A 17,510-nucleotide genomic window follows, 5' to 3' on the forward strand; every position below is an offset into this window, starting at 1 on the left:
TGGAAGGGAGGCTTCATAAACACAGCATCCCAGAAAACAAGATTCAAGCAGTGCACTGGTCAGCATCTCGGTTTCTGGATGAAGTTTTAAAAAAAAAAAGAAGAAAAAAAAAAAGAGCAGAATTTCTATGCACCTGTTGTACAAAGCTGCCAAAGGTAAGGCTATCTGTCTAGTTAGATAATCAAGTACCCAAATTTCCCCTACAGGAATTGAGTGGAAAGAGCACTCCTACTGTTTTCTAACCTATGTGCATGTTGCCAAAGTCCTGTTAAACAGACGTCATCGCATCACGCTGCACTGCAGGCTCATGGGAAGATCTGTGTTCATACTCTTTCGGCATGCCAAGCCCACAACAAAGCTAAGCCTCCAAAGTAATGATATATGGAGATATGCTCTGTATTTTGATGATTGAGTTCTGACTTTTTCAGTGAGAGTAAAATGGAGGCAAATGATGAACAAACTTAGAAGTATGTGTGAAAACCTGAATTTAGGCAATTTTTTCCTACAACTGAAATTTGTAGGATTTATGTTCCAGAATGTGCAGTATCTGAGAAGTTGGAACATGATGTACTGTCATGCAAAGAAAACATTTATTTAGCTGTAACAGTCCAATAGTTCACAGAATCACAGAACGATAGGGGTTGGAAGGGACCTCAAAAGATCACCTAGTCCAAGCCCCCTGCCAGAGCAGAACCACCTAGATTAGGTCACACAGGAACGTGTCCATGTGGGTTTTGAATGTCTCCAGAGAAGGAGACTCCACAACCACTCTGGGCAGCCTGTCCCGGTGCTCCATCACCATCACAGGGAAAAAGTTTTTCCTTATATTCACATACAATCTCCCATGCTCCAGCTTGTACCTGTTGCCCCCTGTCCTACCACTGGCCATCACTGAGAAGAGCCTGGCTCCATCCTCCTGACACTCACCCTTTACATATTTCTAAACATTAATGAGGTCACCTCTCAGTCTCCTCTTTTCCAGGCTAAAGAGACTCAGCTCCCTCAGCCTGTCCTCACAAGGAAGATGTTCCACTCCATCACCTTGGTGGCCCTGCGCTGGACTCTTTCAAGGAGTTCTATGTCCTTTTTGAACCGAGAGGCCCAGAACTGGACACAATATTCCAGGTGTGGTCTCACCAGGGCAGAGTAGAGGGGGAGGAGAACCTCTCTCAATCTACTAACGACACCCCTTCTAATAGACCCCAGGATGCCATTGGCCTTCTTGGCCATGAGGGCACATTGCTGACTCATTCAATACTTGAATGACTATAATTCTTATTCTATTTTAATAGTTTTCAACTTTCAGCTTGGTTCTGCAAAAGGACAGAGCTAAGAATCTAGAGTAGAACCCTAGTTAGTACCCTAACCAGTAATAATCTAACAGCCCACATCTTAAATAGGATCTATATCCTAAATGCAAACGAGCTTTTAATGAGTATTAGGATGCTCCCATCCAAGTGTCTACCTGTCAAGCAACTTCTGCATTCTTTCTAACTGGAAGCATGTGGGCTGGGACATCCCACCAGCTGACTACTCATTTACTCCTGCTCTGAACATTTACCCACGTTTTCAATACAACCTCAAGCTCTCCTCTTGAAGGGCATTAAGTAAGCAGACAGCAAGAATGACAGAGATCTATGTCAACAATAAAACCACTGAATATCGTTATCCTTTTATCTTCTCTGTGTTGCAACTTTCCTGCATTCCTAACCTAGAAACATCAATTCAGGTTGTGTTGTCTTCTGGGTAGAGACCTCGTTTTTTGCAATGCTGTTGCAGCACACAGCTTTACTGCCGTGCCAATCTGACTGTGGCTTTGTGTTTGATTACAGCTGTAATGGAGCAACACAAATGTGAAATCCAAGGTGAACAGTAGAACTCTTATTAACAGGAATTACATTGGAAACACGATCCATACCACACCAAGCTTTTCCTAATTTCTAACACATAGGACATCGATCAAAGATCCTGGTCTGCCACGAAAGGCACCATGTTTTCTCATAGCATCATTAAAAATGCTTAGAATACTCTGTGGATACCAACATCATAGTTCAAAGAAAAAAGAAGGAATATACCAGATACACTTCAGATTCCATTGATATCTTAGCTGATTATGAATTATCACATATAGCTGGGTTTAACCATCCATGTAATCCGGAACCCAAGCTACCAATATGAATTGGATTGAACAGATTTCCATTTGAAGCCAAAATCTGCTCCAGAACCTAAGTCTAAGTAAATGGACTTAGCATGTGTGTGTACTGGTGAAACAGAAGGACTCTTACTGCTCAAAACATGCAGCAAAACTCTGGTCTGATTAAATCAATAGGAATTTTACTGCTGATTTCAATGAGGACAGAATTTCAGTCCAAGCACCTTCGCCTTCCAGCATGGTGGGGCTGGCAATAAAGTCCCACTCTAGAAACGCAGTTGATGTGCAATCCCAAACACACCACACTTCCCAGCTTTCCCATCTCACCCCACTCTGCACAGCAGTGCTCAGAGAACAGAGCCAAGTTCGACCAGAAATTCAGATTGTGCAGGCTTTTCACATTTTGCCTTCCGACCCAGGCATCCAGGGGACCCCTCTGTTGTTGCAGGTGGGGTCTGAGGAAGAACACTGTTACTCGGTAGCTGATGAAATGAAAAGGCCTCCCTACCCCACCCCCAAGCACTTCCTGCAATGCTCCATACACTAAAGTCATATACCACTACAAGCTGGATCGCAGCTCAGTGCATTCCACTGCACTTTGTCACGCTTCCCTGACCGACACTATGCCAAAAATGACTAGCTTTAACAGTTCTCTGGTGAATAAAAGAGCTTTTGCAACTCTGAAACAGAGCTGAGTTTTTAATTCATGTTAAATCTGCTTTTCTGTTCTGAGGGAACATTTTTAATGCTGCCTGTAATTCCCCTTCTGTGCTTGTTTCTTACTTCTGTAGTGACTTTTGTGAAGATAAAGGGAAAATTCAAGCTGACCAGTCATTTAAAAGTCTTAGAGAGACCTCTAAAATATGCCTGAAGTAAAAATATGAACTAGCAAAAGACGAAAAAGATCTACATATAAATCTAGAATGAGCCAGAAGACTCACAAGACAGCTTATCATACAGAACAAAATCCAAAGTACAGCTGGACTATCTAAACAAGCACAGAGCAACATTACCCAAGATTTGCACGTTTACTGTTTATTTACTCAGTACCCGACTGAGCACAATCTTGTGGAGTGATAGAGACTGCTCCTGCAAACATCCCTTCTACTCACTTAAGTACTTGTAGTTATAGACTATGCCCCAAGAAACTTTCCTTTGTAATTTTTTATTCAAAACCCAAGCCTACAATTACTGAAAGAACATGATTATGAGAAAAACTGTAAAACTAATGTAACTACTTTACAGAGTAAAGTGCTCATTATATCAATGCTTGGCTCCTCTCAGTAGCGGAATACCAGCATGTTGCATGTGCACCCAAAAAGGGATCCCGCTTCTCTCTCCAAGTCAGCTTACACTTTGCTCAACACATCAAGAACTGTTGCCGATTCCAGCCCATTTTTGGAACAGAGGGTTTCACTATCCAACCCCATCTCCAGGCTGACCTGGAAATATGCCTGCCCCAATTGCTATTCATGTATGGAAATAATAAAACTATTTTTACATGAAAAGCAAATCCTTTATTTTCCCAAAAGCAAGAACAGCCATTGCAACAAGCGCAGAAGCCAAGCATTTAGAATAGAGGGTGTTACCTGAAAGTACAAAAAGCAATTAAACCTTGTGAGCAGAGCATGTGGGCAGGATGAGGGGTTAAGCATGACTTTAGACAGCAAGTGCACAAAAAAAACACTCAAAAGAAGTAAGTGGGGAGGTGAAAAGCAAAGCAACCTGGAGCTTTTAAATTCAATAGGCTGGGAAGGTGGGGAACTCCTGCAGTGCCTGCCAGCTAGAGCGAACAGCAGCCACTCACTGTGGGGGGCACTGCTGGGAACCCCACGCTGCCTTCCCTGGTGCACAGGGAGCAGTTCTGGCTCTGGATGCTGATTCTTCCCCAGTGCAGAGCTGAAGACAAGGACTTGACCAATGCCTGGACACAAGGCCTTGCTGAACATGCACCGGCTTCAGTCACGCGGCACGTGGGCTGACAGACCACAACAGCACTTCAGTGTGTACGATTAGGATTTTCATCCTCAAAAATTACATCCAGTTTTCAAGGCAAATACTTAATTAGCACTGATGTTTCTCCAGTTAAAACAGCTAGTCTGCTACTACTGGCGGAACTCAGCACTATCAGCTCCCTGGCCCAACTGCTCTTGTCCACAAGGAAATGCTAAACATCATCCTTTCTGTTCACACATCCAGTGCCTGCTTTTTAGCAGGGACTTCATCCTTGATATGCTTCCTGTGTGCCCTGATGATTGTCAGTCATCACTTTCCTGTCAGCATTTAAACTTTGGCACTAATACCTCTTCTATCCATTAAGTGTCACAATCTGAGTCAAAAAAGAAAGGGTGGGGGTGGGGTATTTAGCCTTTTCTCAGACTGGGAAACCACAAAACCTACCATATGAATGTGGCAAAACAAAACAAACCAGATCTGTGGTCTAGTGCCAGAGTTTCCCCCAAATTCACATGCTCAGAAGTTTGTGTGCAAAGATGGCTGATGGTGCCCTGCTGGACTGCCTCAAGGCTTTCTCCAGTGCTCTGCAATGGCCCTATTTCAAGGTAATGGCAGAGAAGAGAAGGAAGTTTTACTCATTGCTGAAAATAAGATACCTGGCCTCCCCTAGATGCTGTGCTATTGCTACAGCTGCTGTGGTACCAGCAGTAGACAGTGTCTATCACAGCAGAGGTGAGCTTGGGAGCACAAACCCTCCTGTCCATGAGGCATGAGGATGAACATGGCTCCTCGAAAAAAAAACCCCAAGGAATCTTGTTAAACACGTAGCACTGCTATTTGCCCAAAATAGTGTTCTTGGAGATGGTGAACACAGCAGGACATTCTGACCTTCCCAGGAATCCAGAAGGCAGCTCCACCCCCAACATGGGAGCTCTGGCACAGACCATGCTGCAGCTTAGACTCTCCTTTGCCTCCTGAGCAGAGAGGTGTTCCAGGCTCAAGAGGCAACAGATTCTCCCTGGCAGCAAATCTGAGCACCCTTTTCTGCGTAAGTGTAGAGCAGGGCTTGCAACAGCAAGTTCTCAACCTCCAGCAGTTTCTAACACTTAGAAACCACAGGGAAGTTCCTGGAAAAGTGGAACTGATTTGTTACAGAAGGTTTTACAGCACCAAAGTAGTACTGAAAAAAAACCCTTTTTCTAGGTTACTTTCATGTGGATAAAATCCCTGAAGGTTCATTTCTCAGTAAACAGAGAGATGGGGGCAGGTGGAGGCACACCAACGCAAATGAAAATTCTTGTGGCTTGCTTTTGAATTTGCTGGCACTTCCTAGTCAGGTCCTGCTTTTGTAGTATGGGGAGCTGGCTCACCACGTGCCCTGGCAGAGACTGATGACTTTTGCCCGCTTGTAAATTCCTTCTAGGCTCTAGGTCTTCGATTTGTGCTGTTGAGCACTGCACCAACGTCTTCTCTCCACCATCTGCGTGACTGCAGTGCCACAGATGTGTTTCACAGGTTCTCCATAACACATCTTCAAGAAAGCACTTGATGAACTTAATGCTTGCATTAGAGACTGTAATAAAGATTTTCAGAATGAAGAGGTGACCAAGATGCAAGAAAGGAGATGGAAGTGAGTTTCCAGCACAGCAACTGCTAGAGCACTCAGAGAACAAGAGGAATTCCACCCTCCTCCAGCACACAGCCAGCAGGGTGCTATCACATCTGGCTAGCACACATTACACAGGCAATCAGGGTATCATCTAGAGGCAGAGTCAAGAAACCATGCTGGACAATCAGGGAAAAAAAAAAAAGAAGAAAAGTGGTCCAGCAAGGTGGAAAGCACATCTCTGGAGAAAATTATTGAGCACTCATTTGGAGCCAGGACAAAAATAGCCCAATACACAGTGGATTTCTCTTGACTCAAAGATCTTTGTCATATGGACACAACTTTTTTTATATTTTTAATTGGGACAGAAAGAGTTTTTGGGGTTTGTTTTTTTGGGGTTTTTTTTTGTTGGCTGCTTTGTTTTGTGGGGTTTTTTTGTAAACCAGGATGATCTGCACATACCAGTATTTCCAAGTTATATTAATTAAATTAGATTTTATGCACCTTTACCAGGATGACATCTAGCAAGAAGGTGGAATGAACACAGTGAGTGTGCCATGGAGTCTTGACACTGAATGGAAGATTCAACCTGATCTAGTTAAAGGTGTCCCTGCTTACTGCAGGGCAGTTGATCTAGATGACTTTTAAAGGTCACTTCCAACCCTTTGCATTCTATGATTCTATGATGATTTTATGCATAAATTAAAATCTAGGGAGTGTCCTGTCAAATTAGCATTAGAGTTGCATTTATAATTCTTTAGGATGTCACACTGAATCTAAAATTTTAGGTTGAAGTCTATAAAAAAAAAGTTCTTAATAGTTTGCCATTATTTAAAAGAAAAAATTAATTTAGGGTATTCAGAAGCACATGAAAAAAAGCATGTAGGAGGTGTTGAATATTAGTCATTCAACCCACCGGAGCAGAAAAAATAATGCAGTAGGACAACAGGTAAGGGAAGGAATAGCCTTGGAGATATTTGAGAGTTGGTACAGTGGAAGAGCAAAATGAACAGGGAGAGAAGGAAGCTGCAGAACTGCAACAATGATCTCTGAGTCGGTGCTGACGTTTTCTTCTGTTCTGAAATAACCTACATCCAGCAGACTTGTAAATGGTGGATAAAATCCAAACCTCACTATACAGACTTATGCAGGAGTAATTTAAGGTCATTAGTTGTCCTACTGAAGTCAATCTCTTTGAAATGCAAGAACTTAATTATATTATCAGCTTATTAAGTAGCAGCAGTCTTCTTTCTAGCATTTTATGTGAGGAGTAATACACAGCATCTTTTTATGCTTCAGCTGAAATAAGTACTTTGCAAATCCTGCATTAGGGTAATGAAGGACATAGAAAACAGTTGCAAAATGCTTGGTTATTGAAGCAAGTTTTAATCTCCGTGATCTTCCATTTACATTGCACCTCTATTTCTCTAAATGCATAGAAGACAATAGGCATCACAGTGCTTCACACATGCCAATGTACACTGATTAAAGACAAAGCAGCACAGAGCCTAGTTATTCTCACAGGCTGTCCCTGCCATAGCTGTTACTTGATTCACAGTACACAGTGTTATGGGTACACAGCGTTCTTTGGCTTCAGCCTTTTGAAAATTAACTGACCTAGATATATTTTTTTTTAAAGTATTTTCATATCCTCTCCTGTTCTCTTCATCCTTCACCTCCCTGGAGAAATATTTTTAATTGCTTGGATTCAGTTAAAATGAAGAGCACAAGTTTCTCATCAGGAAAAATCCATCTCTTGCACTGCAGGGAAGCAGAACACAGCCTCAAATGCTAGAATCTTGTTTATTTAGACTGAAAAAGAAATCTTCAGTGCAGTACCAAATCTTACAAATTAAGTTCTTCACCAACAGCTGCTACCATGCAAACACTGCAGTCATCATAATACATATACAGACACATGAATCTCTTGGGTCAAACCTAATTTTGATGTGTAAGTTTGTACACAAGAAGATTCTCATGAAGGGCCACTGACATTCCAGATGGCAGGACAAGGCTCTTAGAACAGAGATTTGCTATGCTCCAACCATAGCTGGGTGGCCCCATCAAGAAGAGAGCTGACAGAGCCACCTCAGCAAAAGCCACATGGTATCAGGGGAGGCACATCAGCTGCCAAGTAACATAAAGTAGAAAATATTCCAGCAGCAACAGTGTTTGGGGTGACCAGCAGCAGATGTGTGCAGAGCAGGCAAGCAGCAAGAGTTTGACAAGAGTTGACTTTCACCAGGCTTTTACTTAATCATCTTCTGAAGTTAGGAAACTGGGATCACTCTCAAGTCTGGACAATATGAGCCTGCTACTGCTATGGGACAAGCACACCAATGCCACAGCAACTTCAGCTTCTATTTTGGTAATCAGAGGCATTTTTAAATTTAATTTTACTTTTTCCAAAAAGCTAGGCAATGATGACAAACTAGAAATAAAGACCAGCATTTTCCACTCAAAGCCTCAGCTCCAAGCAGCATAACATTGCCAGCCCTAAGCTACACTCACAAGTACATTATGAACATAGAGACTGAAAGAAGTGGAATGTATTTCACATGCCATACACATGACTTATGTAAGGACAAGGCCCAATTTAACACAAACATTTGCAGCTTTAAGCAGGTTGTCCATCCCTCCTAGAATTTACTAGTCTAAACTGCATTTGTTCTAGCAGTATTTGCTTGTAAGATACCCACTCTAGAGTGGCTATAACCACAATGAGGCAGCTTGCAATCAAGCTAGAATTCTTTCCTAAGTCAAATATAGGAAAAGCAGAATCCTGGGCCTGCCCAGTTGTTCATTAAAGAGAGATTTGGGGGGAAAGAAAAAAAAAAAAGAAAAGAAAAGAAATGTGGGGAGTTAATGGACATACCCAAGATATGAGAAAACCAGCAACTGCCATCACCAAGAAAACTTGAAGGTCCCTTGGATGCCTCTCCTCACTTATTTTAGATGGCATTGCCTACATGCATTTCCAAATCAGAGACAGACAGTACCAAGGAACAAAGAATATATGTTCTGGAGCCTGATTTATGGTAGGTTGTGGAGATACACAGATAACACACATAGGACGTGGCCATTATGTAGGAGTCACTACCACCACAAAGCAGCAGACAAGCAGGATTTGAACACTGTGCCCAAGGGAGCACCAGTAAGCTGTGGTCTGCTTAAGAGAGACAAGATCAACCTCACAACCAAAAAGCACTTCTGTTGTGTTTTGCAGCACATAATCATTCCCCTTCAGAGCAACAGCAGTGTAATCCTCAGTCCCTAACTCCTGGGCATGACCATGCTGGTCACTGTTTCTCCTTCCAACATTGGTCTGGTGAGAATTCAGCCAACATTTTAAATATCAGAAAACAGACACACAGTTGCAATACTTGCCGAAAACACAGTCACAGTATCTTCAATCTGTTCTTGGGCAAACATGAAATATCTGACAATGATATTTTACAATATCAAAAAATTATTTCAGTTCCCTTCAGTTTATCAGACTGCATTATGCAATTGAATGCCTGGATACACTCTTGTAATTTAAATTATTATAAGCTCACATACCTGGTGACAGCATTAATCACAGAATCACAAGGTTAGAAGAGACCTTTGAAGATCATCAAGTCCAACCATTCCCATCCTAAGCTAAACCATATCCCTCAGTACCTCATCTACCCTTTTTTTTAATATATCCAGGGAAGGTGACTCAACCACCTCCCTGGGAAGCCTGTTTCAGGCCCTGACAACTCTTTCAGGAAAAAATTTTTTTCTAATATCCAATCTGTCCCTGCCCTGGCACAGCTTCATGCCATTTCCCCTTGTTCTATCTCCTGTCACCTGGCTGAAGAGACCATCACCCACCTCTCTACAACCTCCCTTCTGGTAGTTGTAGGTGGGGAGAAGGTCTCCCCTCAGCCTCCTCTTCTCCAAGCTAAACAGCCCCAGCTCCCTCAGCTGCTCCTCATATGATTTGCCCTCCAGCCCCTTCCCCAGCCTGGTTGCCCTTCTCTGCGCTCACTTGAGGAGCTCTATGTCCTTCTTATGGTGAGGAGCCCAGAACTGCACACAGTACTCGAGGTGTGGCCTCACCAATGCAGCCCTTCTACTGAAATTTCTCTACATTGGTAAGTCTCATTCCATTATTTTTTGAGAAAGAAAACTGCAAGAACAAACAAACAAAAAAACCCCACACCAACACCAACACCCCCCCACCATGGAGAATTTTTCAGTATCAGCATAAAATCACACTGGTTCCTCTCAGATACAAACTGAAGAAAAGCACAGAGATTTAGGCTGAGAACAGCAGCAACAATAACAACAAAGAGGCAAAAGGAACAGCTACACCCTCCTACTATTGTGATATCAACTTCCTGTTATAATAATGGCAGTCTTTACTTTTGGTCACAAGGGGGTTTTTATTCAGATACTGAAATTAATGCTTATGCTGAATTTTTAGTGATGTGATGATGCGATTTCCTTTTTTATTATTAAAAAATTAAAATGCATAGCTCAACCTTCTCCTGGCAATTAAGTTTTAATAAATCTGATTTAAATATCCAATGCAAGTTAATCCCACACCCTGTTACGGTAATATATAATTTTAGCCTTTTATATTAACTCCCAGGCTTCTAGAATGATTACCTGACATGTGGAACAGGGAAGCATTAGTTTAACATAACTCAAGATTCACAGTTGAAATTTGGCATCCAATTCCTCTTCTGTCATTTCAAACATAATCCAACTACCAAGTCACAATTTATTTTATAGCCTGCCAAAGAAGAAAGTAGACTAACAATAATAAAGGGCAGAGTTTAATATGGCACACATCCTGTAGCCTCATTCAGTGCCATATTACTGCCCAGCTGCCAAGAAGCCACATCTTGTCATACGAAGGGGCATGACAAGGAGTATTTCTACCACTGCAAAAATGAAAAAGGCAAAATTCTTTTTCACCCTTCTGCAGGACAAGAACATACTCTAAAACACATACAGAACAAAGCCAAGAGACCTTTCCCAGGAACTGCATCACAACGTAGAGGATTTAAGTATATTCACTATGAAGTGACAGCAACATAGGAAGACTGGGAACAAGAGACAGGAGACAGAAGAGAGGTGTTGGCAGCTATCAGCTCCAGAGCAATCTTTGCCCCTTGCTTTCAGCCCCTGGAAAAGCTAGGGCTGACTTGTTCTGAAGCAGCTAGAAAACTGAAACAACTGAAGGGGCTAACTTCAGGCATACTGGAATGTGGAAAACACATTTCCTGACATGCTCTGATGGAATAACACTGGACAACACTAGAAGCTTCTCAGAAATGAGAAACAGGTTGAAACCAAAAATGGAGGGTAGAAAGAAAGTACAGAAAAAAGGTTACGAAACGAGCTCTGAAGATATCCAACAGAGAGGGAACAGACTGAACAACTTACCTTCAAATGAGAGAGACAAAAGAACACACAAGAGACTGTTGGCCTGAATTAGCAAATCTACTTTGGCTGCTAAAATAAAATCCTTCCCCTGCATTCAGCAGTGAGTGCCCTCATTTGAAGGCCTCTTTTTTTCTCCTTGTGACCCAAGAATACTTATTTCCTCCTGCCCTACAATACACCTTGTAATGACTCTTGCCATCTTTACCATACGACCCACAGACTAACTTAGGCAATCTTACAACAGCGCATTCTGCAGTCATTTTTCATTAACAAAACAATCTGGACCCAAAACACCCAGAAGGTGACTCAGATGTTCATCCTGGAGGTTTCAGTAAACGGACGGGCAGAATTCCTACCACAGGTAAAATTTACCCAAGCAGAAGACAAACTTTTGTTACAGGACAGGCCAATGTTACGAAATTAATTCCCCTGTTTGCTCAGGGTTATTACAAACTTTGCTGCCCTTCACCTTGAAGGCAAGCTGTCATTTTAGCCATGTCCTCTTAACAAATACATCGCAACAGATATTTTACTACAAGCCAAACACCAGCCATGCATTGTCTGTTACCAAAACAAAACTTTGCATTGTATCTGCCACCTCTCATCCCTCTAACAATATAAAGGAAAGTCATACTGCTCTGTAAAACACTGCTAGACAGCACATAGATAATAAATATGTGAACAAGCATGACCTTACACCCTGTAAGAAAAGAAAAAACAGAATACTAATTCCACATGCAAAACATAAGAAGGACTTTCTGACCAAGCTCTATCTGGCACAGCAGAATTTCCCTCACTTAAAGAAGTGCAAATATCTGTTCAAACTGAGAGAACTACTGTATTCCCCATGCCCAAAGTTTCCCCAAAAGCAAGCGTTAGATCCCAGTTCAGGGTGGAATCTTTGCCAAATGGGTTAAATAGAAAGGATGTAATCCATAATGAAGAGATCAAAAGAATCCTGGAATGCAAAGAGAATTAAAAAAAACCCAAACCAACAACAAACTAACAACCAAACCCAAAACAACCCACCCCATTTCTACAAAGCGAATTCCATGAACTCAGTGTAACACAGATGACAAGATGGTCAGCTTGATATTCGTAGATACATTACAGTACCCACAAACACCATCCCAGTTCCTTGAAAGACACTATAATTAGCATCCAAAGGACAGATCTCACCCTTTGGAATGTTCTGATACTGGCACAGGTGGGGTATACATGTTTTACTACAGAGATATTTATAAAAGCCTATGGGAAAAAACGAAGCATAAGGATTTCCTCACTTCACATATTCACATAGTTATTCAGTGTGTTCACTGTTATTCAGTACATAATGTACGTAACTGGAGGTACACAGCCTGTAAAAAATCCTAAACCATAGGGATTTTTCCTTAAAAACAGCTGCCCAAACAAACTGTGTCTAGAAAACTTCACCCAGAAAAGGCACCCTTGCTCAAACTTGGCGAGGGGTGGGGGGGGAAACGGGGGAAAAGTGTGTAACGTTCCAGAGTTCATCTAGAACTGCTGCAGCCCGCTCTAAATTACAATGTTAGTGGCTGTTTATGCTGTAAGGAAGTACAGTAAGTACAGTACAGCCCATTCAGGTTGCTGGAATGTCACTGATCTTATGCTCAATTGAATCTATTCATCAGAAAAACTGAATCCACAACAGCAGCTGCATTTACCACCACACCCCAAACGCCATCCAGTTGCCCCAGGTGATTCCAGCGGTTTACCAGTTCGCAGGGCAGACGCTCCATGCTCTTGTCCACTCTGCTGGGACTACAAGTTACACTTCCAAGCCCAAGGAGTTTAATTTACTAAAGAACAGTGTATTAGCAGTGCTTTTGGCTTCAAACTTTTGCAACAAAAAAGGACTGGCCTTTCACAGTCACGTTCTATGAGTTTCAAAACTATTTATGCTGCACTAATTATTTTTGACTGAAACTTGCTAAATAATTACTGTTGAAACGATGACTTACGCAAACAATGGACAAGTTTGATAAGAATTATGATGATGTGTGCTATTTTGGTTTGTATCTTAAAAAAAAAAGAAAAAGTGTGTAATCCTGACTTCTGTCAGGTCAACAGCAAAGTCCCCATTAAGTTCTGGGGGGCAGACTTCACCAGAAAATCCTAAGTTACACAAACACTGAAAAAATCTTTGTGAAAAAAATATGGATCATTTAGAAGGACACTAGCACACACCTAAAGCAATTTTTTAAAAGAGGTGTTTTCACATGTAACACATATGATGACTAGCTGAAAGACACAATAATTTTGCATTTATTTAATGAATTACACTGCATTTTATATACTTGTTAAGTTTACCAACCAGCTTATAACCAATTTCCTCCTGTCTGTGTGGGTCTTTCATAGAGCAAGGAAAAACATAATAAAATGTTATGATGATTCCTCTCTAATTAAACCAGTTTCACCTTAAAATTTAAGAGTCACTTATGCAGAACAGGGAGCTACAAACCCTGCCTTTATGTTACTTAATAGGCAATATCTCCTGTAGTATGTCAAAGATTTGTTGTTAAAATTTAACTATGCTAGATAACTGGAGCTAGTAAGAGTAATAAACAGAAGTATCCTTACCCCATCTTCTAAAATTTATCCTCTTTCTTCTTAATTGTCACTATTCCCCTTCACCCTTACAAAAATCCTTATTGTGGCCAAATAAACAGACTGAAGAAGAATCCCTATCCTTGTGTGGTGCCCACCAGAACAAATTATCCACGTGGTTAGCATTACTGTCCAGTGCCCCATCTAAAACACCAAAAAGCATAACCCCAAATCCAACTAGAAAACAGAGTACATGTGATACCAAACTGAATAATGTTACAGCATCAATTCATTCTTCACAGCTTCCTAGAATGCCCATGATTAAACCTTCTTATGACAAATAGCCAAATTCAGGACACTTGCAGCCATTAAACAACTGATCAGTGTACTGTGAAGCAGGATCAGGAGGTGTAAGAAAGCCCTAAGGCTTGCTGTAGGGGAAGGCTCCTGCAATCTGTTAGCTACTCATAGACCGAAACCCTTAACTTCTAAACATCTGCTCCTGGCATTTTGGTGGGGAGCTTCAATACCCATTTACCAAACTCACACTAGCACAGGGGTCCACAGGTAAAATAAAACCATCCCCAAAGAAACTGAAGCTGATTTCGCTTCTCTGTTAAATCAGAGATCAGTTAGCTGCCTACAGGACTACAACTGTTGCCCATGTGGTAGCTATTTGAAGACTGATTCACAAGCAGGGACAGAGTAGCTTGGGATGGCTGATTTACTACACATCATGCTCTGAAACAGTTCAGTGTTTGATTCAAAATGCTCAGCACCAGGAGGAAAGGAATGCTGTAGAGAGCATAATCAAGTCTGTCACCCTACCCTGTGCCATCCCCAGGATCAGATACCACTCACATCATCTCAAGAAGCTCCATTCATTCATAACCCCCCAGGACAGGCAACATTCATATGGCCTGGACCCACAGGAGGAAACACAGCACTTTTAGCCACAAGCCTCCAGGTTTGGAACCCCTATGTGGACTCTAGCCAAATGTGGTTCTGCTTATGCTTAGAACACCAAACACACATAAGGGATAGGCCCAACAACACTGTCTCCAGGCAACAAGTCACAGCAAGGGACAAAAGCTAAATGTAAAGGTAGAAGGATCATGGAGAGGACCCCAAACAAAAACCACAACCAAAAACGTGCAGACAAATTTAAGGAGGTAGCAAAATATCTGCATCAGTCAGAACTGGTATTATTCTCAGTGCTCCATAAGAAGCAGCAACACTGTATGAAAGTTGAAATCAAAATAGCTAAAGATACTAAAAATTTTGCATATATAGTTCATTACACTGCCTTTAATGCCAAGACATTTTAACAGGTGCTCAGGTATTTGTGTTTTATATACTGGCTTGACATTTCTGTGCTGTAGTGTGCTCAAAGTACTTTCCAAGATTTCAGTCCAACAAGCCTGTTCTGTGTGTGAACGATTTGTCCATGAAACCTACCAAATGCGCTTTTCCAATCCAGAATCCAGCTGTGCTCATTTAACCTTGGCTCATACTCACAGGGAGTGTTCTCATCCTAAACAGCTAGGGAAATTCAGAGGGTAGAGTTCTAAAAAACACCGTGTTTTCATGACATGCTTAACATCAGAGAAAACCCTTGGTTCTTCCATTTAAATAATTCAGTTCAGCATCTTGGTTTGCTGGACTAGAAACTGTTTAGTTGCACTGCAGCACTTCTCACTGGATCTGCAATCTACTCTACCTCTGATTATCTGGCATAGCACAGACTCTTTGGAATAAATACAGTTTAATTACAAATAAATGTCTATATAGCTCCAGAGAAATGCAGACTGGTTATAATAATGCCTCATATTAGTTTTGTTTTACAGATACAAAATGTGGTCTAGCAGTCAAGAAACACTCTGCCACGTCTGAATGGAAGTTAAGTTCTGAAATCAAGGACATACCACTAAAAGCACTTTGGTTTTAAATCTCTCCAGTTTATATAAATAACGATAAAAGGAAATGTTTCAGCTTGTCAACAACTGCCATTCAATCACACCAGAAAAAAAAAAAGTTGTTTCTACAACAATCAGAATCTGAATCCAAAACAGCCCTTCTTTTCTAAAAAGCAAAATTTTGAACTATTCCTGGACAGTCAATACCAACACTGGAAGCACATACAAGATGAATGCAGCTCAACACAAAAAGGCCATGTTCTGCCCCAGGTGAATGGTCTTTGAATTAAGGATACATTTTAGCATTGTTCTCAGCATGACAGAAGCAAGCATCTCTGTGCCAAACCCCTTATCTGAGGCAGGGCTATCACCTCTTGCTAGAAGCAGAGAAGGTAAGAAAGAAAAAGTGTGCACTTGATGCTGCTTGATGAACATCCAGACAATTCCACCTGCTTCTGGCAAACAGCAAGTGAGCTTCTTCAAAAAACACATATACTGTCTCTGTCATTTCTTCTAGTTCCTTCTGACAGTGAACTGAGTTGAGATGTGCTAGACAAAATTCTACCCTAATATTCATAACTAAAGCTTGTTCCAGTATTCAAAGGGAAAAAAACCCAAAAGACAAAAAATATGCAGGCTATCCTGTTCAGCCTTGTGCATCAGAGAAATCGTACTGTCTTTAACAGGAATTAACCCCCATACCAGGCAAGCTCATCTGCTCCCTCAGTTCATACAGCAACATGACTGGCAGAACAATCAGTGCATTCTGTCAATCAGCAAACTTGGTATCTTCCATTAAAATCCTTTCCTTAGTCCTGACTATAAACTCATTTTGAATGCAGTGTCAACCCCCTGCCCCCCCTCCAACCTCATACGTACCTGATCACAACCAGCATTCACCAGTTCCTGGAGCATCTGCCTATTTACTTCAATGGCAGCTGTAGTGCTCGACTCATTAGCAAAAGGCAGCAAAGAATATCTAATTTCACGCAGAGCTTTCTGATATGGTCCAAACTTGGGTGTTTGTCTCATCTGCTGCTGTCTCACAGCATCCTTCCCTATTAAAATCTTAGGGTCCAGAGACGTTTCACTGCCTGGTCCGATAGCCAGTCCCTGACCTGAAGATTTGGATGGCTGCTTTAAACCCTCTCGAATCTCTTGTAACCTTTGTCTGCTGTTTCCAGAGTATGTCGTAGCAGGAAAAGTCTTTGGCCTCATTGTTAATCCAGTTTTCTCTGAGCATAAATACAGCTTTATTCTTAAAAATTACTTTCTTTTCAAATATTGTTCCTTGATGGTATCAATTTCTTGTAAACATAATCCTTCGAAGAGAAAAAGGCAAAATTCTCAAGAAATTTCTGCCAGTTTTACTTCAGCTGACAATCTTCGTGTTTCCTACAGAAAATGAAAATCCTTGGAATCATCATTTTGCAGACTGACAGTATCTGAAACAAAAGAAAATAGAAAGTACATGCAATTAAGTTGATATTGTAAATGCCTCTGAAGGGACAGCATGACAATTAATCATATGAAAGTGAATCAGTTTAACCTATTAAGCTGTCACAGCTGGATTCCCTTTAATGATTTTCACTTTATCTGTTTTCCAGAATAGGATTCCAAAATGCTTTCTCAATACAATCAATAAATAATCGTTTTTCTTTAAAGTTTCATTTTCAAATAAATGAAAATAAAACCCTTAAAAACTACAACATTTAAGAATTTTACAGTACCTAACTGTGGCAAGTTTCCCACCCAATTGCATAACCAAATACTGAACAAGCCTATCCTATTTCATAATTAGGGAAGAGTATGCTCATTAAATGTTTTTCCCCCACTTAAGATTTTGTTTCATTTACACTAGCTGAGCTCAGTTTCAAAAGTTTATGAAAAA

The 17,510-nt window shown here is 41.2% G+C and overlaps 1 protein-coding gene across 1 annotated transcript in view; it reads right to left on the reverse strand.

Annotated features, from left to right (window-relative positions):
* Positions 1–16,895, reverse strand: part of LATS2 (large tumor suppressor kinase 2) — a 44,143-nt gene extending 27,248 nt beyond the window's left edge. Inside the window, exon 1 of the mRNA XM_084279099.1 lies at positions 16,499–16,895. Within this exon, the coding sequence (XP_084135225.1) occupies positions 16,499–16,837 (339 nt within the window). The 5' untranslated portion in view covers positions 16,838–16,895. The remainder of the gene's footprint in view (positions 1–16,498) is intronic.
* Between the last annotated feature and the right edge of the window lie 615 nt (positions 16,896–17,510).

Source organism: Gallinula chloropus (assembly GCF_964237585.1).
Source record: "Gallinula chloropus genome assembly, chromosome: 1".
Classification (NCBI taxonomy): domain Eukaryota; kingdom Metazoa; phylum Chordata; class Aves; order Gruiformes; family Rallidae; genus Gallinula; species Gallinula chloropus.